Source organism: Canis lupus, chromosome 18 (genome assembly GCF_011100685.1).
Source record: "Canis lupus familiaris isolate Mischka breed German Shepherd chromosome 18, alternate assembly UU_Cfam_GSD_1.0, whole genome shotgun sequence".
NCBI lineage: Eukaryota > Metazoa > Chordata > Mammalia > Carnivora > Canidae > Canis > Canis lupus.
The window spans coordinates 34,484,639-34,507,361 of record NC_049239.1 but is presented as its reverse complement, the minus strand read 5'-3'; the positions used below and the strand labels follow the sequence as shown (position 1 = coordinate 34,507,361).

Sequence of the window (22,723 nt, the reverse complement as noted above, 5' to 3'; positions counted from 1 at the left end):
CCAGCAGGTATCAAGGACATAAGGGTCATAATTTTAAATGTTTGTGAGGTTAAAAAGAAGATCAATGAGTTACCACCTGAGGCTACCTAAGGACAAGGTTCCCAAGAGTGGGAGGGTTTGAGACCCAATGAGGGTGTCACTGATGGAAGGAGAGTAGCAGCCATGAGGTCAGGGTGCAGGTGAGGACCACAATTACTAGAGCTCCAAGGGCCACACCTGAAGTGGAATGAGAGCCATGGACAGAAATGTCTGGGCAGGAGAGTGACTGAGCACTCACAGTGACTGGACCCTGGGCTAGACCCTTCCCTGCACACACGTGCGCACACACACACACACACACACACACCTCCATTTCAATGTAGAACTGACAAGCTGTGTATTTCAAAGAGATGACTTTTCATAAAAACGTCTGACCTCCCTGGGGCTCTGCTTCCTCATCTGCAAACTGAGAGTAAGAATAATAGCACCTGCATATCACAGTGCCTCACACACAGCAGAAGCTCAGAACATGTTGTCCCCCTTTCTTATCCTTTCTCCATCCAAGTTCTTGCAAATTAAATAGCCATTCATGCCTCTTCACTTTTTTTTATAATGATTTATTTATTTATTTATTTATTTATTTATTTATTTATTTATTTATTTATGTATTTATTTATTTATGATACTCACACAGAGAGAGAGAGAGAGAGGCAGAGACACAGGCAGAGGGAGAAGCAGGCTCCATGCACCGGGAGCCCAACGTGGGATTCGATCCCAGGTCTCCAGGATCGCGCCCTGGGCCAAAGGCAGGCGCCAAACTGCTGCGCCACCTAGGGATCCCCCATGTCTCTTCACTTCTATACATGACCTTGCGGTTTTAGATCACTATGCCAGTGAATACACTGGGTTTAAATGATTTCAGTTGACCTAACTTTACTATCTCTTTGACTGTTAAATGAATTCACGAATGTACATACGATAAATGTATTGTCTTTCCCTTTAAATCCAGGTGAAAGGATTTTACATTCTGCACCAAGAAGGAACATATACACCAAAGCCATAAAGCCAAGTAAAAGCAGAACTCATGTAAATAATGACTCTTGCTAGTGAAATATGTATTTAAGGTATCATGTTCTGATACACTACACATTTTTCTTCATTGGGAGAGAATAGCATAGCCAAAAGAGGCATATTGTTATTTTTCATGGAAACCCTAAGCTTTAAAAGACGTTAATGGCATCAAACTCACATGTAAATACCAAATTGCTAAAAGCAGTAGCAATTAAATGTTTGATGTCAACAGAAGCACATTATCTAATGAGCTGTTTTCAGAAGTTAATAATGTGATTAATCACCGATTGATGAAAAACTCTGGAAAAGAAGGGGGTTTTTTGATACTAAAGAACTCCACATCCAAGTGCTGCTGGGTGAGAGGCAGATCTCTGCTGATGCGGGACCACTTGAAGTCAGAGAGGGTGGTTGAAGTCAAAGAAAAAGCAGTGGATTCATCATGTGTCACTTACCATGGGGTCTCCTAAAATATTCCAGACTCTTGTCCTCAGCTTTGTGGGTCTAGCAGCCCTCAGAGTGTAGCAGGATTAGGAGGACCAACCTATGCTATGCAGACTTATGAAAGACTGATATACAAATCAGATTGATAGTATATTAACTTAAAATACAGACTAGAACTACCAAAGAGATGAGATTTCTCTCCGCCATGTGGAGAGAACCTATATGGGGAACCAAATTGCAACAGGGATAATGGTGATTCCTTTATACATTCATTCAGCTTTTAATTGAGCACCTACTATGTGCAAGACCCTGTTCTGGGCCCTGGGAGTGTAGCAGTGAACAAGAAACCCCTCCCTGCTCTTTTGGAGTGTACATTTTAATGGAGAGGCAGAGACAGATGATGAGGAAATACAAATGTATCGTGTCAGACACTAATGTGTGCTTTAGAGCCTTACCATTCCATGTGTGGCCTGTGCGCCTGCTACATGGGCGCCACCTGGGAGCTTGTTCGAAAGGCAGAGTCTCAAGCCTTGCACCAATTCACAGAATCCGAATCATACATTTGAACAAGATTTCCAGGTGATTGGCGTGCACAAGTTTGAGAGGCACTGCTTTAGAGAAAAACCAAGATGAGGAAGATGGAGAATGTCAGGGGCAGGGATTGCTCTCTCTTAAAGAGTAGATGTAGTGACACTAGTTTAGAGCCCTGAAAGAAGAAAAGGAGGGAGCCATGGATGTCTGGGTGAAGAGCACTCTAGGTGGACGAATAAGCTGGTGCAAAGGTCCTGAGACAGGAGCATGTCCAGCACATTAGAGGAACAGTAGGAGACTGGTAGGCTGGAGCAGAGTGAATTAAGGGAGTCCAGTGGGCTCTAAGGGCAGAGAAGTAACTAGGGTGGTTGGAAAGGCAGATCACTTAGGGTCTCTGAGAAATTATAAGGACTCTGATCCTTACTCTGAGGGGAGCCTTTGGAAGGTTTTGAGCAAAGGAGTGTCATAATCTGAGTTTCTAAAGGATCATGCCACTGCTGTGTTGCAAATAAACCGTAGAGTACAAGGGACAAGATAGGAGGCCATTGCAGTAATTCAAATGAGAGACTCTGGTAGCTTGGACCACAGTGGGGGCAGCAATAGAAAGAAGTGAACGGATTGTGGATTTATCACCTCCGTTTGGAGGTAATAAGGTTTGTCGATGAATAGAATGTTGGGTGAGAATAAAAAGGTAGGGTCAATATTGATGGCAAAGCTATTGACCAGAGCAACTGGAAGGAAGGAGTTGTAATTTATTGAGTTGGAGACCATCACAAGAACGGGTTTGGGGGAGAAACTGAGAATTGGGTTCTAGGCATAATAAATTTGAGGTATCTCTTCAGTATCCAATTAGAGATTGAGTTGGCAGTTGGATGTAGGAACCTGGAGCTCAGGGTAGTGGTCCTGGTTGGATAAAGTCCTGGTTGGATAAAGTCCTGGTTGGATAAAGTCCTGGTTGGATAAAGATCCCTGAACATCGTCAGCATAGATGGTATTTAAAGCCATGGGTCTATGAGATCATCTAGGGTATGGGAGAGCAGAGAACTTGGGTAGGATTAGTGGACAGTATCACCAAACTGAAACAGCAAGCTGCAGTCCTCTTGTTCGCCAGGATAGACCCTCCCAGCTGGATTCCCCACACCCGCCACTTGGGGCACATTCCTAAGGGATGGACAAGCCCTTTGGCTCTCTTCTCTAGATTTCCTGTAGACCCACTCCCTTCCAAAAGCTCTTTTTCTTGCTGATTGTTTTGGTTGCTGTTTTCTTTACTCCAGTTCTAAGAACATATTTCTCTTTTTGATTGGACAGAAGTATCTTCCAAGCCTCCCCACCAGTGGTCATGGGGGAGACTCATCCATCTCATGTCCAGGAACTTTTTCTTACATTTCCTAACAACCCACCTTTCAAAAAGTTGAAAGAACCATAAGGTGAACACCCATGTTCTCACCACCTAGATTCCACGATTAGCATTTTACTCTTCTTTATCACATATTTATCTACCTGTCCTTCCATCCAGCCATTAATCCATCTTATTTTATTCTCTTGAGGCATTTCAAAGTAAGTTGTAACATCAGCAGACTTCAGCCCTCAACACTTCAGCATGCATGCCATTGCCTAGAATCTAGTACTTATTTATGATGTTTAGGTAAAATTTACAAAGAGTGAGATGTATGGAGCTTAAGTATACCATTTGATGAGTTTTGACAGATGTATACACCTGCATGACCCTAACATCTGTCCTGATACAGAGCATGACCATCACCCTGTTGCTCTTTACAGGTTAATTAATTCCAACCCCACCTCCAAAGAAGCACCTCTTCTTCTAATAACACACTCTTCCTACTGACAATAGCTTTGGTTACTCTTTACTCTGGCTTTGAGGGCAACTTGATCCTTATGATTAGACCAAGGCATTTCCAACCTGCCCCAACCAACCTGTGGTGGGGGTAGGTCCATCTACTCAGCTATGTTTATTTGTCGCTCACTCGGAGGTGGCTTTGCTGCAGTATTTAGAGACATCTCTCTGTGGCCTTTGCCTCCTGCCTCCAGTCCAACTCTGACCCTCAGATTTCTTCTCTCTTCTCTTTGGATTCCTGGACATCATCTGTGGGGAAAATTGATACCAATCCATCTTCCTCTTTCTCTTAATAAGAGTGAAGGCTAGTATTTATTGAGTACCTACTAGGGACCACACCAAAGCCCCACATGGACCTCTTGTCTCTCTGATGCCTCACAAAGTGATAGCCCCATTTTACAGATGAGGAAACAAAGACTCAGAGATCTTGAGTAACTTGCCCAAGACAAGAGCCTTTCTCATCCCAAACCCTGCTCACCATCTCATGACTTGGGACCAGAGGTGTGGGGGCTACTTTCCCCCTCCCAATGCCCCTTGTCACATGGTCCCTCTGCTTTCCCACAGCCGTGGTAAAGAATCCACCCAACAACCTGTGGATCATCGCTGCGGTGCTGGCGCCCATTGCTGTGGTCACCGTCATCATCATCATCATCACTGCTGTGCTCTGCCGGAAGAACAAGAACGACTTCAAGCCAGACACCATGATGAACCTGCCTCAGAGAGCAAAGGTACGTGAGGTGGTGAGGAGAGACTCTGCTTGCCTTTTCTCTCTTGGCTTTGGAGGCCATTGCAAACACCTTCAGAAACATTCTACCAATCCCTGATTCTCAAAGAGACCCCTTATTTATTTTGATCTTTAAAAAATTAGAGTAAGGGCAGCCCAGGTGGCTCAGCAGTTTAGCACCTTCAGCCCAGGGTGTGATCCTGGAGACCCAGGATTGAGTCCCATGTCGGGCTCCCTGCATGGAGCCTGCTTCTTCCTCTGCCTGTGTCTCTGCCTCTCTCTCTCTGTCTCTCTCTGTGTCTCTCATGAATAAATAAAAAAATATTTTAAAAAAATTAGAGTAAACTAGGGGTACTTGTGTGGCTCAGTGATTGAGCATCTGCCTTTGGTTCAGGGCATGATCTTGGGGTGTGGGATCAAGTCCCTCATCGGGCTCCCTGCAGGGAGCCTGCTTCTCCCTCTACCTGTGTCTCTGCCTCTTTCTCTGTGTCTCTCATGAATAAATAAATAAAATCTTTTTTAAAAATTAGAGTAAATTGTACATAACATAAAATGTATCATCCTAACCATTTTCAAGTGTACAATTCCGTGGTGTTAAGTATATTCACATCATTGAACACCCTTTATGTTTATAGTCAGGACATGATACCGAATGCTTATCTAGTGCACTCTCTTTGCCATAAGTGCTTCCAATAGCTTTACATATAGCAACTCAATCCTCCCAGCAATAGCTTTAAGGAAGGGCCATTATTTTGCAAGTGAGGAAACTGAGGCACAGAAAATTAGGAGCTAGATAGACCTGCAAGGGGCCTTAGAGGTCATCTAATCTGACATCCTCCTTTTACAGAGAGGCGACTTAAGATCACCCACAGTTAGGAGCAGAACTGATGGTAGAACCAGGTCTTTTGGCTCCTAATGCAGGGCTCTTTGGGGGCACATTAGACTCTCAAAGTTTTCCTTCTTCCATCGGCTGGAGGGGCTTATCTCCAAAGGCTGCCATGATGGGCAAGCTGCAGAGCCTTGACCCGGACGTCATCAAACACCAGTTCAGTGGCTCCTCTGAAGCCTGGCCGGGAGCCCGTCCACCCTGCACAGTTTCCACACCTCCGATGACTGGGCGGGGAGTGGACTCAGGAAATTCTGAAGGCTACTTGTGCAGTCACCTAGCTCCCTGCATATTCCCCGAGGGAAATATCATAATCTATAATACCTGATGTTTACACAATGCCTTATAATTTGCCGGGGTCTTCTGTGTCTGTCACATTTGCTCATCACAGCAGCCCTTTAAGGTAGGTCGTAGTCAGGGCAGGTTTTATTATTTTCACATTAGTGTTGAGAAAACCAAAGGAAAGAGAGACTGTGGGGATTTGTCCAAAGTCACATAACTAGCAGCAGAGGAGCGACTCAACACCAGTACCTGTGCGTTTGGGCTCTCTCCACATGATACACCTTCTTGAACCCTGAGATTTGGCTGCCAGTCTCCTCTTCCAGCACCAAACTCCTGAGCTTTGTCTACCTGTGCAGAAGTGAAACGGCAAAGACAGTCCTTGCCAGGAGTCATGCATGCCTAGTCCTTTCGGGATGGTCACACCTCGCTTCAGCAAAAGCAATCAAATGAGTTTTATAGTTTATTAAACTAATTCACCTGTTGCAAAGCTGCAGCTTGATCAGATGCTCTGTGTATGAAAGAACCAAACTCCAAAGGATGTTGTTCTGTTTTTGTCGACCCAAAGGCACCTGCTTTCCAGGAGCAGCGCAGTGTTGGTAATTGTCCAAGCAGCGAGACGTGAAAGTGTTCCAAGAAGGGGTATTTCATTTCCATCTTAGCTTAGTTACAACCTGAGCCTTTCAGACATAACAGTAATTACCAGAATCTAATTGCAGCCGAGTCCAGGAATGTAAAACCTGCCACACTGAGGTTGTAAATGCCAACTTTGTGTTAGAGATTAAGCCAAATTTTCATTAATTTACCAAGGTGAGTTGGGCAGCCCACGATTTCAGCCATACCTTCTGGCTTGAGAGCTCTTTGAAGCTGGAAGAGATTCATGTTTGTGGGTTTTCAGAGCCCCTTTTATGTTCCTACCTGGTGTATCGTGCTTGAAGAGATACCTGGCCAATGTTGAAAATCAAGCCAATTTATGTTCCAAGAGAAGACTGGCCTCACTTGTGCATGGTGGTGGTGGCTGTTTGCTCCTTCAGTGAGCCTGGGCTCCGCACTTTGATTTGCAAAGCCCTTTTATCATAGGAAGCCAGCGGCGTGGAACTGCCTCTTTCTTACTGCAGTCCTTCTGCTGTTGCAACCCAGGGACACTGCAGTGTTTGGGAGGAGAGAGCCACCTGCATCACTTCTCACAACCTGTGTGTGTGTGTGTGTGTGTGTGTGTGTGTGTGTGTGTGAGCAGAATTCATTTGATGCCAAGGAACAAGGAGGAATGAAGAAGTTAGCCTTCGTGACCAACCCACAGAGCAGGAGGATGGTCTCCTGGTTTTCAGGGACATCACTGCGTCTTTAGAATGCAGGCTGCAGTGCCAGAGGACATTCCCCAGATCCCTGCTGAGACTTAGTAATAGGCTTGACAGGCTAAGAGGAGGTGAGTGCGCCTGTCCTGGGAGCCGAGGCCAGGGCGTGCACACCCCTACTCTTCTTCAGAGACCGGGTACTATCGACGGAACCCTGTCACCATGGTGGTCATCTGGGCTTCTGCAGGTAGAAGGTTGAGAACCTGAGAAATACAGGCATCAAGTCTCTTGTGACCTTCTTTCTTTCTGGTTCATTTCTCTTTACTCTTTGTCATTCACAGCCTTTGTCCAGTGGTTCCCTTCCTATAATTGATGAGAACATGGCTCCCTGGAAACAGGCAGCCTTACAGGAAAGTAGTTAGGGCCACACCCAGATGCAGGATGGAGCTTGGAGGGCCTGCAGTGGTTGGCATGACCGTCTGCTCGGGACAGGTCAGTCGCCCCCTAAAGGTGCCCAGCTGTTTCCTCTTTTTCACACACTACCTATGGGACCTGTATGTACTTCACCCCTTTGTGTCTCAGTTTTTTCATCTGTGAAATGGGGATGATAACAGGATGTATTTATAGGTTGTTGTGAAGATTAGGGGAGCTATGCAAGTTACTTTGAGCTGGGCCTGGCACATAAATATTACATTCAAGTTGGCCTTTCTTTTTTTCTTTCTTTTCAAGTTTAAAATCAATTAATTAACAGTCTCAGAAGTAGAGTTCAGTGATTCATCAGTTGCATATGACACCCCATGCTCATTTCATTAAGTGCCCTCTTTAATGCCTGTCACTCAGTTACCTCATTCCCCCCCCCCCACCTCCCCTCCAGCAACCTTCAATTTGATTCTTATGGTTAAGAGTCTCTCATGGTTTGTCTCCCTCTCTGATTTCATCTTTGTATGTGTGTGTGTGTGTTGATTTCATCTTTTTTTAAATTTTTGCTTCCCTTCCCCCTTGCTCATCTGTTTTGTTTCTTAAATTCCACAGATCAGTGAAATCATGTGATATTTGTCTTTCTCTGAGTGACTTATTTCACTTAGCATAATTCCTCTAGCTCCATCCATGTCATTGCAAATGACAAAATTTCATTCTTTTTGATGGCTGAGCAATATTCCATTGTGTGTGTGTGTGTGTCTGTGTGTGTGTGTCTGTGTGTATCACATCCTCTTTATCCATTCATCTGTCGATTGGCTTTTGTTACTATATATACTTTTTTCTTAAAAGGTCTGGATAACATGTCTGCCTTTGAAATTGTTGGGGATTATTTTGATCTGCTAATTTTACAGAACTCGTTGAAGCAGCTATAGATACTTCATGATGTCTCAGCGGTGTCAAGGGTCACAAGTGTGTGTCCAATGACAATTAATGAATCGCAGGTGATTGTGAATGTCATCAGTCAGAGGAGTAAGGGACTAGTCTTGAGTCTTTCACCACTTAGCTGTGTGATCTTAGGCAAGTCACTGACCTTTCTGAGCTTTTGTGTTCTTACTGTAAAACGAAGACTATGATGTTCCTCCTGGAGGTGATTGTGAGCATGAAATGAGGTGTCAGTGTTTTGTAGGCTATAAGTATTGAACATACATGAGAACTGTTATTATTAACCTAACAGTGGCCACTGTTGAACTCGTCAATCCTTAATGTCTCTCTGCTCACTCATTGTCAGCACAGTCCCCTGAAGGATCCAGCAGATAGCTTCAACACAGTGTAAAGGGTGAGGGACCAAATCCAGGGAGAATGGGGGCAAGAAGGAGGCCAGGGCCAGCTTGTTGTCTTTACTAGGTTCTTGGGAAGTCTTAAGTGCCATTGGAGACTCTCAATTCCTCCTCACAGACAGGCCAGGAGTCTTAGCACGGGAGCCAGGCCAAGTACGGTTAGTAGATGCTCAATCAAGATGGCAGACTCTAGAAGGAGAGGAGAGGCCCTGGGAAGAACCATCAGGCAGTGGTTAGATATTTTGGCTCGGCATCACACAGAACTGGATGCCAATCCCAGCCCTGCCACAGACCAGCTGCATGAGCCTGGGGAAGTGGCTTAACCTCTCCAAACCTCTGATTCTTTATCTTTAAAATGGGGAATCATCATAATAATACCCACCTCCTTGAACTACAGTGGGGATGAAATGTCTTAATTGATTTCCTGCATTCGGCACTGTACTAGTAATATCAAACGTTCCTTGAGGGCAGCAGAGGACCAGATATTATTCATCTTTATATCTCCTGCACCAGGCACAGTCCCTGGCACAAGCCAGTGCCCAAGAACTCTAGTCGGCACTACACTAACTAGGATAATGGGGGCCTGGAGGTATTACAGAAAAGGAGTCACCAGGAGGTACAGCTGAGCAGCCAGGTCCAGGCAGGCGGTGAAGGGCCCTGATGCCTTGCTGAAGAGTCTGAGTGCTGTGAAACATTTTTAATGGGGGAGTGACGTGACCTGATGTGGTTCTCAGGGAGATTAACTTTGGAAGCTTGTCCAGGATGAGCCTAGAAAAGATGTGAATGGAAGCAACAGTACCAAGCCAGGAGACAATAAAACAGTGGACCTGGGGGGAAAATGTCAGCTTCTAGAAACATTTCAGTTGAATCCACTTGGTGACCATCGGTGGGAGGAGCAGATAGTCCAGTAGTCTAGGAACATGACCAGGTTGTTCAAAGGCTCATTCCATTTCATGAGGCCCCACAGGAGGGAGGGAAACGAACAAACACTATTTCAGAAGCACTTTGCCAGCTCCTGGCACAGAATGTCCGTGGTCACCATTTAGCTTTTTTTTTTTTTTTTTTTTTTTAACTTATGATAGCCACAGAGAGAGAGAGAGAGAGAGGCAGAGACTGAGGCAGAGGGAGAAGCAGGCCCCATGCACCGGGAGCCCGATGTGGGATTCGATCCCGGGTCTCCAGGATCGCACCCTGGGCCAAAGGCAGGCGCCAAACCGCTGCGCCACCCAGGGATCCCCGTGGTCACCATTTAGGATCAGAGTGTGTGTCTCAGCCAAGAGGGAACACTGAGCACACTTCCCAGAGTGAGTTTCCCCAGGAATGGGGTGGGAGGGGGGGGATGCCAATGGCAGAACTACAGGCAGCTTGACATGAGGAAGCTTTGCTGGATTTATCAATAAAACTCCATCCTAAGGCAGCCCCGGTGGTTCAGCGGTTTAGCGCCGTCTTCAGTCGAGGGTGTGATCCTGGAGACCGAGGATCGAGTCCCATGTCAGGCTCCCTGCATGGAGCCTGCTTCTCCCTCTGCCTGTGTCTCTGCCTCTCTCTCTCTCTCTCTCTCTCTCTCTCTCTCTTTCTGAGTCTCTCATGAATAAATAAATAAATCTTAAAAAAAATAATAAAATAAAACTCCATCCTGCCCTGAGATGCGGCAGGAAGATGTGATGGGTTGGGCCACAGTCCTAGACCGATCCATCTAGCTGGGGGCTCCCTGCTACATTTCTTAGGAAAAGTCGCTATTGAAGGGGGAGCTCCTTATCATGCCAAGTTCTGAGTGAACCCATGTGGTGGAGGTTGAGTTTCTTCCCCAGATTTTCTTGAGGAGAATCACTGATTTCTATTTCACTTGGTCTGTGATGTAATAAGAAGGCAAACAGTCTTAACGAGTATTCATGGAGCACTTACTGTGTGCCAGGCACTTCACTAAATGCTGAACATGCCTTTACTACTTAATCCATGCAGCATGTCTTTGAGGGCGGTTAAGTCATTTTCACATCCTTATATATTGGATCCTGTTTACCCTACTATTATCTCCACTTACAGGTGAGGAAACCCATGCTGAGAATTTGAGTGTCTTATCTGAGGTCACCTAGCTAATACGTGGTAGAGCTGGGATTGGAACCTAGGCAGTGTGTTTTGGAGCTGGTACTCTCCACCACCCCACTGTCCTGCCTCAAATCTCTGTTGTACTGCTCTGGGGCAGAAAGCAGAATAGAGACACTCCTAGGAACTGTTTAAACACGCCTCTTGGTTTTTTATTGCCCTACTAATGGATGTCTGTTGGGCTTTGCTCACAGCTGCCCTATTCACGTGGGATTTCAGGCATCGTGCAATAAAAGCCTTGCTAATTACCCAGTAATGAATCATAGGAGAGCCATAGGTCTGGATTTGAGTGATTCCATAAATTCCATTTTATTATTAATGATTGTACTGCCGCACATGTGGAAGCATGTTTCTTTCCCTCTGTTTGCAGAGCTGTGATTCCTCTTTAAAACCCAGGGGTGGTGTAAATAAAGCAGATCTGATTGTCTTCATTTCTCATATGAGAAAATTAAGGTTCAGAATTCAAGCAACTTGGCAAAGTCACACGCCTCTTACTACACATAAAACTATGTGAAAGTGGGGTTCGGGGATGACAGGTCATTCCTAGACAGGAGATGATACTGGACTTACTTCACGTATCAATTAAGAGTCTCGAATTAGCAATATCCAGTGACTTAAAATTGGTGGTTTAAAATTCTTGAAAAAAGTTTGTTCTCACACGCATATTTGCATCTTATTTATGCTCTTCTATGGAGATTCTGTAGCTAGGTGGAATGAGCACAGATTCTGATTTTGCAGACAGGAATTATGGGGGAGATTTGAGCTCACCCTTGTTCATCGGAAAGCTAAGTGTGGTACTGTCACATGCACGCTCCTGCCCGTCCTCTCTCAAAGCCATCATCGGTCACACTTTGTCAGGAATAGGACCACAAATCCATTCCCTCTTTGCAGCCCGTGCAAGGCTTTGATTATGCCAAGCAGCACCTGGGCCAGCAAGGCGCCGATGAGGAGGTCGTCCCTGTGACTCAGGAAACGGTGGTCCTCCCGCTTCCCGTCAGAGATGCTCCTGCCTCTCAGGAAAGAGACATCACCCAGGATGGAAGCACCATCAAGACGGCCAAGTCCACTGAAACACGAAAGAGGTAGGCACGGGGCCAGCTTCTGCCTCTCTCTATCAGCAAGGGGAATAACTGATGGTGAGAGCAGCCGAAGCCCTCAAGTTCATACCACTTTCCTCTTTAAAAAGTCCCCTTCGTGCTTGTTTTGAATATTTGGGAAGGAGACTGAGGGAGATGATGAGAATCTTAATACTTGTTTCTTATGAGCCACGCTTTGTAAGGTTTGATGACACTGATCAGCCAACAACAGCAGAGCTTTAGCTTTCATATGTATTACAACAAATTTGGCACTGGTGTCATGCTTGTATTATTTAACTTATAAGTGGTGCCTTTGATTCAGTAGAGTTGGATTTTATCTGGCCGTTTTTCAAGGTTTGAGTTCAAAAACCATTTTGGGAAGGGGGCGCCTGGGTGTCTTAGTTGGTTAAGCATCTGACTCTTGGTTTCAGCTAAGGTCATGATCTCAAAGTGGTGGGATCAGAGTTGTGGGATTGGGCCCCTGCATGGGGCTCCATGTTCAGCAGGGAGTCTGTTTGAGATTCTCTCCCTACTACCCCTCCACCTGCCTCTCTCTCTCTCTCTCCCTCAAATAAATAAATAAATCTTAAACAAATTTTTTAGGAGTGTTTACCATAAATAGAGTACTTTGACAGGCATGGGAAGGGCTACAGAAAGGTTTATGATTGAGTCGTCACCCCAAGGATCTCATGATAGAGAGACAGAGAGAAAAATACCTGAAAACCAAGCATGATGTGCAGTGCTCATAGGGGAGTCTGAACAAAGTGCTGTGGAAAAGAGAGAGGAAAGAGCTTAATTCCGACGAGGGAAAGGATGGTGGAGGAGCTTGTTTTAGCTAGACCTCAGAGGGTGAGTGGAGTGCCAATAGCTGGGGAGAGATAAAGGTGTCCAGTCCAAAGGAGCTGGGGGAAAAGAGGGATCAGCACACATTCACTTAATGGTGAATGTCCCTAGGGTTTAGAGTTCACGGTGGTTGGGATGCAGTGAAGGATGAAACCAGAAGATGCAGAGAAGGATGAAACCAGAAGGGGGGGTGCTCAACTGCCAGGTAAGGGACTTTGACCTGTATTCTCCAGGCAATGGCAAGCCACTAAAAGTTCTTCAGCAAGACAGTGACATCCAGCCTGTATTTTAGAAAGACTGCTCCAATGGCAATGTGGATGATAGATGGGAGAGGTTAGGCTAGAGGCCAGGAGACTCACTGTAAGGACTTTACAATGGTCTTATAAAGAGGTAATGAACTCTATGACAAGCCCTGTTGGCTGGCCAAACCAACTCCCATTGCCAAGTCCCTTCTCCCTTCTCCACCACAGTGGAGGCTGGAAAAGCTACATCATCCCTGCCTCCTTCCTTTTCTCCCTCCCTTCACCTAACATTTTGGTTAAGTGTTGTTCACCAGGCACCGAGGATGTGGCAGTGAACAAGACAAAGCTCCTACTGTCATGGTTACAATCTGGAGGAGAAAGATAGACAATGAACAAATAGAGAAGTAGATACATAGTAAGTCGGGTGGTGATGTGTGTGAAGAAGAAAACCACAGCAACGTAAGAGGATAGAGCAATGGAAGGGGGTAGGGGTGTGATGTTGTTTTAGCTAGGAGGTCAGGGAAGGCCTTTCTGATAGAGTGACACTTGAGAAAGACCTGAATGAAATGATGTGTATGCCTCAAGGCTATCTTGGACAAGAACATTCCAAGCAGATGGAACAGTATGTGCAAAGCCCAGAGGAGGAAATCTCTTAACATACTGAAGAAGAGCAACAAGGCCAATGTGAACTAGGGAGGAAGTGGTGGCAGATGGGTCAGAGAAGTTGCATGAAGTTGATCATGTCAGGCTTTATAGACCAAAGTCAGGACTTGGAATTTTATTGTGAACTTAGATCAGAAGTCATTGGAAGGTTTTGAGAACAGTGACATGATGTGACTTGCAATAAAACTGCAAGGTGAGAGATGGTGGTGTGGGCCAAGGCATGGAAGTGTGAGAACTGATGGGATGCTAAACATGCTTTGAAGGAAGAGCTAACAAGGCTTGCTTGGAATGAAATAGAGAGGGATGAATTTGCCATTGGTTTTGCTGGAGAGGACCAGAAGAGAAGAAATCTGTAGGGGATAATCATGAGTTTGGATGTGGGCATGTTAAGTTTGAGCTGCCTGTTGGCCATGCAAGTGGAAGTGTTCACAACTCAACTGTTGGGTTCAGAGGAGGGGTCCAGAGTAGAAATATAAGTGGAGGAGTTGTCAGCATTTAGTTATTTAAAGCTATGGCACTGGATGAGGTCACCTAGGAGAGTATAGGTAGAGAAGAGATCCAAGACCTGACCTCTGGAACATTGCAATGATTAGAGGTCCAAATGAGGAAGAGTCAGCATAGGAGACCAAAAAGCATCAGGGGGAAAAAGGCATGAGGAGGACAAAGCAAGAATGGAATCCAAGAAGCCAAGAGAAGAGAGTAATTTGAGGGGGAAGGAAGGATCGTCTGTGTCAGGTACATAAATTTTACACTGGAGTCATGCAACCAAGGCTCTGTGTTTTTCCCTCCAGGAGTTCTTGGTATCTCAGAAAGGGGTACAGAGAAAGGTATAGAGGAAGAAGGTTGAATTTCAGCTTGGGTAGGAAAGAAGGTTGAGGAGATATGGATTAGTTATCTATTCCTCTACCACACACTCCTCCAAAGTTTAGCAGCTTAAAACAACAGCCATTTCTTTAGCTCATGATTTTTGGTGGATTGGAAGTTTGAGCTAAGCTCAGGTAGGTGGTGGTTCTGGGCTGAGCTAGACTCAACTGATCTCAGCTGGGCTCACTCATGCATCTATAGTAAGGCAGTGGGCTGGCTGGGCTGGCTTGCTGCTGATAGCCTTGTCTGGGGCGGCCCGGGTCCCTGGGGCCTCCTTCCACATGGTCTCTCATCCTCTGGCAGGCTAGCTCTGGCTTTCTCACAGGGTGATTACAGCAAGAAAATAAGCCCCCAAGTTTAAGCACTTCTTCAATCTTTGCTTGTGTTATGTTTGCTGCTGTCCTGTTGGCCAAAGCAAGACGCATGGTCTAGTCCAGAGTCAGTGTGGGAGGCGGCTACCCAAGCTTGGTTACAGGGAGGTGGACTGCAGCAGTCTGCCCCAGCATGGGGAGTTGAAACATATAGAGAAGTAATAGATGAATTATCTGAACTGACTGGCAAATAGAATTACTTACAGTATTATTCCCATTATGATCTTTGCCAAATACAATAAAGGCATGTTCACAATCTATTTATCACCTATTAGAGAACGCTAAAAGGAAATAAATAGAATTACTAAAATTAGGATATTAACACAGCACTACTGGGAAGAATAAAAATTCTTTTCCACCCATTCTACTTGAGTGATTTAAATCATATAAAGATTTATTTTTAAAAAATTCTTTTTTTAGAACAAGCATTTCTTCTTGAATGAGAAAGGCATCTACCCTTGGTAATCAAATTCGATTACTTATCCTTAGAATTTTATTAAGAAATACTAGCTTATGAAATAAATATAAAGAAAACAATGCCTACACAGCTGAATGATTTCTATATTTGCTTCATAATGTATCTGTAAAAATAGAATTTTACTAAGGGCTGGCTATATCATGGCCAAAGCTATGCGGGAAACCCCACTTCTGTTCAAGTTCAGCTGACCACGGGAGTCTCTAATCATTTGGAAAGATATTAAGATGCCAAAACCAACAGCAGACCCATCAGGCATTTATTTTTCTGGCCTTTCCATCTTGCCGCATCAGTTCCCTCATTCCTGCTGGTTGAGGACTCCATGACCTATCAGGACGGGTCTGTTAGGTGATCCAAAAAGTTTTACAAGTAAAACACAGGAGAAACCAGGAGTGGGTGGTCATGAAAATATCTCGATTTTTAAGCCTGTTTTTAAAACAATTTTAATACTGAAATCTGAGGGTTCGGCCACTTGCCAGACAACCAGACAGTTGTTGTTGCAGGTCCTGTTCCTCTAGCCAAGGCTCTTGGTGATGCTGTTTTGTTGATCTGTGACTGTGATTAATGGGCGAGGTGAGAGAATCAACCTCATAGGGACAGTCATTCAGTGATTGGCCATAACTGTTCAGCAACTGATTAATCTCTCCCCCCCACCCCGGACTCATGACTCTTCATCCAGGCTCCACATACACCCATATCCCCAGAAGAGGGCCTATTGAGTTCAGTAGCCTACGACCATAGCCTTACAGTTGGCTCTTTCTTGCTTTCAAAAACATCTTTGTTACTCTCGTGTGAGTGGATATACACACGTGCAAATCTCACTCTCTGTTTTTGACCAGAAGTTTGAGTTGACGGCTCCGTGTAACCATAATCTATAAACTGATGAAAGAGTAAAACAGAGGTGGAGTTTCTCTCCAGAAATGTATTCATTCAAAAAAAAAAAAAAAAAAAAAAAAAAGGAAAGAAAGAAATATATTCATTCATACCTTTCCCAGGAGTGAGAGAAAAAAGCCAGAAAACTGTTTCAGGATCAAATGAAGGAAAGACTATGCAAATGCCATTAAGTATTTTATGATCGTAAAATAGGTTACAAGAAACCCTTCTCCTTCTTTCCTCTGTGAACCTCAGTGAAAGTCTTGTTGTCCCAATAAAGCCAGTTGGAAGAGTGGGTGCTGTTAACTGGGGTTCTGAAAACAATCCCAGGGCTTATGTCTTCTCTGTGGATGTATATTTGTATGGCCGGTACTCAGTGATCCAATAGCTGTTGGATAAATAATATACATTTAATAAATTAATACTTTATCCATATTTTCCCAGGCTGCATTCTTTGTATTACTGTCTTATGGTGAAAGAGATCTGGGGCCAAATAAACTGGGAAATGCTGGATTAAACAAAAGGAGAGGAGTCTCTTTATGATAGGACTGAGCAGGGCCTTTGATATGTTAATGTGCATCAGAAATATCCAAAGAAGGAATACAATAGACAACATTTCCCAAACTTGTAGTTGTCTGAGGCACTTTGGCCAGGAACATCTCATTTGGCTCTGTTGTTCTGTGGAACCCTCTGGGCAGATGTTGCTTTCTCTCATGGATGTGAGTGGACACTCTCACTGGTGGTGATTTTAGGGTGCTGAAGAGTATAGAACCAAGGATTTTTAATTCCCAGAGGATGGGGAGGGAAAAGGAAGGGGAAAAAAGAGGAGTCATTCACAAGGATACACAGCTTCCACTTAAGGAGCTGCTTACTTACTGGGGAAGCGCTACATTTTATTCCAGCCAATTTTCCATTGTAGAGGCTGGATGTCTTTAGGTTCTGAATTTGGACAGTTGACTGTAAAAGAATTAGAGGGTTTGATGAGGTGTCTGGACATCTGCCTCCTGACTGTCTCCACAGAGGGGAAGGCAGTTGGTCTTTATGATGATCTGAGGCCTGAGGAAGCATGAACCTCAGCAGGGGCCCCAAAAGCCCATTTCTCACGGAGTTCCAGAAGACCAGAATCGGCCCCCAGGGAAGGGGAGAGGGCCCTGTGGCTTGCTGTGCGTAAAGGCCTGCCTCATCTGGGACGTTGTGAGAGACAGTAAAGGAGAGGTGCCCTGGCACGTGGGCAGAGCCCCTACCTGCAGGGGAAGTCCTGGTTTCCAGAACTGATCTGCCGCTTCCTAACCCAGCCCAGAACAAAACACTCCACCCCCTTGAGCATCACATTCCTTACTTGCTGAACAAGGGTGATGATCACCAAATCAGTAGATGGTCCTAATGATTCACTGAGAGTTTTGAAATCATTCGCGTAGTCCTTGGCACCTAGATGGCGCTTCCAATGGGGAGCTCTTGGAGAAAATGGGTGGCGTCTTAGTATCTCTGTATGCCAGTGTACCTGGCACAGAGCCAGGCGCAGAGCCGATGCACGTAAAGTATTTCCTGAAGGGATGAATAGCTCACATTGGTAGTTTCAAATGTAAGGGGTCGCCAGTTGACACAGTCAAAGAACGTGTGCATGCATGCGCTTGTGTGTGAGACAGAGTGAAGAACTCAGGGGTGGGATGACTTTAGTGGTCAAGGTACATTCTGTAAAGAGAACTATGTCTTATGCATGTCCCTACAGATGCCACGTGAATCAAATGCTCTGCAGCATTCTTCAAAGTGCTGTGTTTTAAAAGGAGGGCACGCTTACAAACCCCATCACCACCGTTTCCATAGTCACTGGGGGTTAATGGAACAGAGATGGGATCTGAGGGCCAAACTCGCTGAACTTGTCTCCAGAGCTAAGCACTCCACCTAAATGACATACTTCACGAAGACCAGCTGCTTCACCCAGGCCGGAGTGTGGGGCTGGTTTTGTTTTGTTTCTTTTCCTGTATCATTCCTTCTTTGTGGGTGAAACCAGAATGAAAGGCGACAGACATAAACTGTGCAAATAAAATAACCTTGAGAGGAGGCTGCTGGAGTCGCAACTTACCGTCTTCCTGTTGCTATGGTTACTTCCAGCAGGTCGCCCAGTGAGAATGGCTCTGTCATCAGCAACGAATCAGGGAAGCCCAGCTCGGGGAGGCGCTCGCCCCAGAATGTCATGGCACAGCAGAAAGTGACAAAGGAGGAGGCACGGAAGAGAAATGGTGAGAAGCCTTCCTTGCCAACACCAGCCCTGAGCCCATCCCACACGCTTGCGCACATACGTGTGCCCACACTCACATGCACCTGTGTGCTTTCACCCTAGGGTCTTCTCTCTGATGTGCCCCCCAGAAAGGTCAGGAGTCTGCTACCTGCCTCCTGCGATACTGCCCGTCCCCCTTCTCTGAATTATTCTGACTCACCCTCCCTGCCGCCTGTGCTTCTGGAATTGCCTAGTGCTTTAGAAAAGCACTGTGCAGAATGAGCCGATGTGTGCCTTGCGATTTTTCTAATTCTTGGCTGAATGGACAGGATTCCCAGCACCGGGTCCACTAGGGGGGCCAGGTCTCCGAAATGCTGCTTGTCTTGGAGATTTTCCCCCTCATTTTCTTGCCCTGACTCCCTTGATAAGTTTCAGGGGTTCAGTCTCTGCCAGTAAGTCCAGATATTGCTAATCGACCTCTCCCAGGAAAAACAACACAGTAATAAATCTGTCGTTATAAAAATCAGCCTGTGCTTCTGCCTTGATTCTCTAGGGAAACGTAACCATTTGATCTCTCCCTCACACAGATCTTTTCCTTCCCTATAAAGGATGGGTGTTGGGGTTTATTTATAAGTCACTGGAGCCGCCTTATTGTGTGGTGGTACCATCCATGCCTGGCATCCGTTGGCCATGACTGTGTGTCGCCTCCTCTCGGTCCCACCTTTGTGCGTCCCTTCTGTGCGTGATGCTGACTGACTGGAGCCCAGGTTCAAGTACCCGGTGCTGCCACTCAGTTCAGAAGAAATTCTTTTCAGCTTTCAGTGGGTTGTTAGGTGGAGTCCTACAGAAATGCCAAGTGAAAAGCTGGATAATCTGGCACTCAGGTTAGCTGTGCTTCCCTTTTAAAGGAATGTGATGGAATATGAATCAGGGCCTCTCTCTTGGAGCTAGTGCCAGAAGATTCTTTTGTTTTCAAATGTCACTGATTTCTTTTTTTCTGACCCAAAAAAAGAAAGAAAGAAAGAAAGAAAGAAAGAGAAAGAAAGAAAGAGAAAGAGATAGAAAGAAAGAAAGAAAAAGAAAAAGAAGAAAAGGAATAATGACACAATGGATTTTTCTTCTGGGCAAATGTGGCCCTCATTCCCATTTCCAGCCATTATGTAAAGCACTGGCTTAAATTGTCATAGCGATTTCATTCTGGAACTTCTTCTCCTGACTTCCAGAGACTGCTTTCTTTTTTTTTTTTTTTTTTTTAATTATTTATTTATGATAGTCACAGAGAGAGAGAGAGGCAGAGACACAGGCAGAGGGAGAAGCAGGCTCCATGCACTGGGAGCCCGATGTGGGATTCGATCCTGGGTCTCCAGGATCGCGCCCTGGGCCAAAGGCAGGCTCTAAACCGCTGCGCCACCCAGGGATCCCCAGAGACTGCTTTCTACACCAGAATCCAGGTCTGGCATGTGGGGTTTTATTGGAATAGCGATCCTACCTGGGACCTCCAGATATCTTACCTATCAGCTCTCTGCCAAACCAGTTCACAGAAGGCTTCCCAGAAATATGTAAAGTCTAGTCAAATTCTGTCCTCCCACACATGCCCCATCACCCTACCCCAGTGCTCAAATGACCTTGAATAAAACTCAGCCTGTGTCTTTCTCAGACCCTCTTACTATGCATATGATAACACACACATATCTGTTTTGTTGGATTGCTTTGTTTTTTATAGTGTTCTATGCCCTTTCTCTTGCTTAGGAGCATACAATGCACAGACTTCGTTGCAGTAAGTCAGTAAATCATATTTTCAAGATGATGCCTTTCCCTCTCCCTTGCATTTAATCCATAGAAGAGGAGGGAGCAGGGCCTGTTTCCGACCCCATCACTCCCTGCCCTGGCTGGTGAGACACTGACCTGCCCAAAACGTTCCTGCTGACCTTCTGTTCTTGTTTTCCACAGCTCTGCCTGCCTCCTTATTGTTTAGGTCACTTTGATTATTTAAATATCAGGCACAGAAATAACACAAGCCAGGTGCATGAATAAAATCCAATTACTATGCTAGGTTGAGGTTTTAATGTGTTTGTTCTATTAAAAAGCCATCCTTTCTCCACATTTATCGTGCTCCATTGCATTTTATTTCTGCCAGAGGTAAATCCAGTGAGCTTCCGGGGGTGGTGGCTTCCCTTTCACCACAGGTCTCCATTCGGTGAGGTGTTTGAAATTTTCAAACAGAAATGATGGGACCAATTGGTTTGCTGAAAATTCAGCAGATGCTGAAGTACATCAGAATTCTAGGCTGGACCTTCCGTGGAACCTACACTTGTCCTTTTTTTATCACAGAGCTCCGCTTTATACCATATCATAGCCATGACCTTCATCAAAATATCAGTAGTGTATTTTATTGGATTGGAAAAGGAATCAAAGGAGGGAAGAAGGGAAAGAAGGAAGGAAAGGAGGAGGAGGGAAAGAAGGAGGGAGGGAGGGAGGGAAGGAAGGCAGGAAAGGAAGTAGATTACTGATTTATGTAAGTTAAAACCAACAGCACAAGTAAGACACAATGAGATCCGGGAACGGTTGCATTTATGATGATGATGATGATGACGGTAACGTTTGGTGGGGGACCCTTCCACAGTTTAACTGTGGTGCTTTCCTTTAGCATTCTCCCATACTTTTCCCTTTAGGGACCAATTATGCATCAAATATTCCCATGAATCTGCTGGACTCCCTCACTTTCATATATTGAGATTTAATGTAATATCTTTTTCTGTAGGTCTTTGGGGAGGGGGGCAGGATAACTATTTTTCTCTTAAACCTGAAGGGATTATTGTGCCAAATCTGAATCTTTTTTGAGAATAAGGTTGGGACAGAACTGTAGTTCATGCAATTTCCAGGGTATCCTTTTTCCATCCTGTTCTAGTTATGCTCTCTCCTTACCCTGTTCACAGGGTGCGAAGTGAGGGAGTCACCACCCAGAATCAATAAAAAGACTGAGTACCAACCATCTCTTCACCTTCTGAGCAGTGTAGTGATAGCATAACTTTGACTTCTACGAGTTCCATGTGTTTTGCACAGACTAAGAACTAACAACAGTCTCCTTTTCTAAGTCAGCACAATTTTTTGTCATTCCTTCCTTCCTGCCTTCATTTATTTGACAAATCCTTAGTAAAAGCCCACCACATGTGAGACATCGTTAAGGCAATAGACATCAACCTTTTCAAAGGTGGGCCAGAACAGAGCTAGATTCCAGGGATGGGGTGGGGGCAGGTTCAATCAATACACGTCAGCAGTGATAAGTGCTGTGAAGAAAACATAGCAGGGTGATGGGCAGGGATAAGAAAGGGCTTTTTCAAGCTGCAGTTGAAAAATAAGAAGGAATGGGGCATGCCAAGATCTAAGGAAAGAGCATTCTGAGCAGAGGGAACACCTAATGCAGAAGCCCAGAGGTGAGAACAAGCCTGATGTGTTCCAGAAGGCCCTTGTACCTGGAGCAAAGCAGATGAGGGAAATGTGCTCAGCTGATCGTCGGGGCCAGATCATAAAGACTCTGGGTTTTATTCTGAGAGTGGCGAAGGCTTCAGAGGGTTCTGATCGAGTAGTACTGTGATCTGGTTATCCATCCTGGCTGCTGTGAGTATGTATCTTAGGTAGAAAGACAAGAGTGGAAGCTCCCAGGAGGGAGATTGTTTAGGTGGATTAGGTACGTACTGCTGTGTAACAAATTGCCCCCAACACTTGGCAACGAAAAATGGCAATCAGTGTTTATTATCCTCATGTGGTATCTGTGGATCAGGAATTCAGAGGTGGCTTAGTTGGGTGGTTCAGGCTCAGAGTACCCCCCGGAGGTCCCAGTCAGGATGTTGACATGGGCTGTAGTCATCTAAAGACATGACGGGGCCTGCAGAATCCACTTATACGAAGGCTCCCTCACATAGTTGTTGGCAGGAGTCTCAGTTCCTTGCCACATGGGCCTCTCCATGGGGCTGCTTGAGTGCCCTCATAACATGGCAGCTGACTTTCCTCAGAGTCAGTGATCCAGGAGAGAGCAAGGTGGAAGCCACAGGCTTTTTTATGACCTAGCCTTGGAAGTAACACACCGTCATGTCTGCGATTTCCTATTGGTTACACAGCTCAGTCCTATTCATCGTGGCTATGAATATCAGGAGGCGAGAATCACTGGGCACCATCT

The 22,723-nt window shown here is 45.3% G+C and overlaps 1 protein-coding gene across 6 annotated transcripts in view; it reads left to right on the top strand.

The window, feature by feature from the left end:
* Window positions 1-22,723, top strand: part of KIAA1549L (KIAA1549 like) — a 138,011-nt gene that overhangs the window by 56,636 nt on the left and 58,652 nt on the right. For 5 of the 6 annotated variants that reach the window (XM_038563059.1, XM_038563060.1, XM_038563062.1 and 2 more), the window contains 3 exons: window positions 4,442-4,605; window positions 11,813-12,003; window positions 18,441-18,568. In XM_038563059.1, coding sequence (XP_038418987.1) covers window positions 4,442-4,605; window positions 11,813-12,003; window positions 18,441-18,568 — 483 coding nt within the window. The remainder of the gene's footprint in view (window positions 1-4,441; window positions 4,606-11,812; window positions 12,004-18,440; window positions 18,569-22,723) is intronic. The other variant, XM_038563061.1, reaches the window with a different exon arrangement.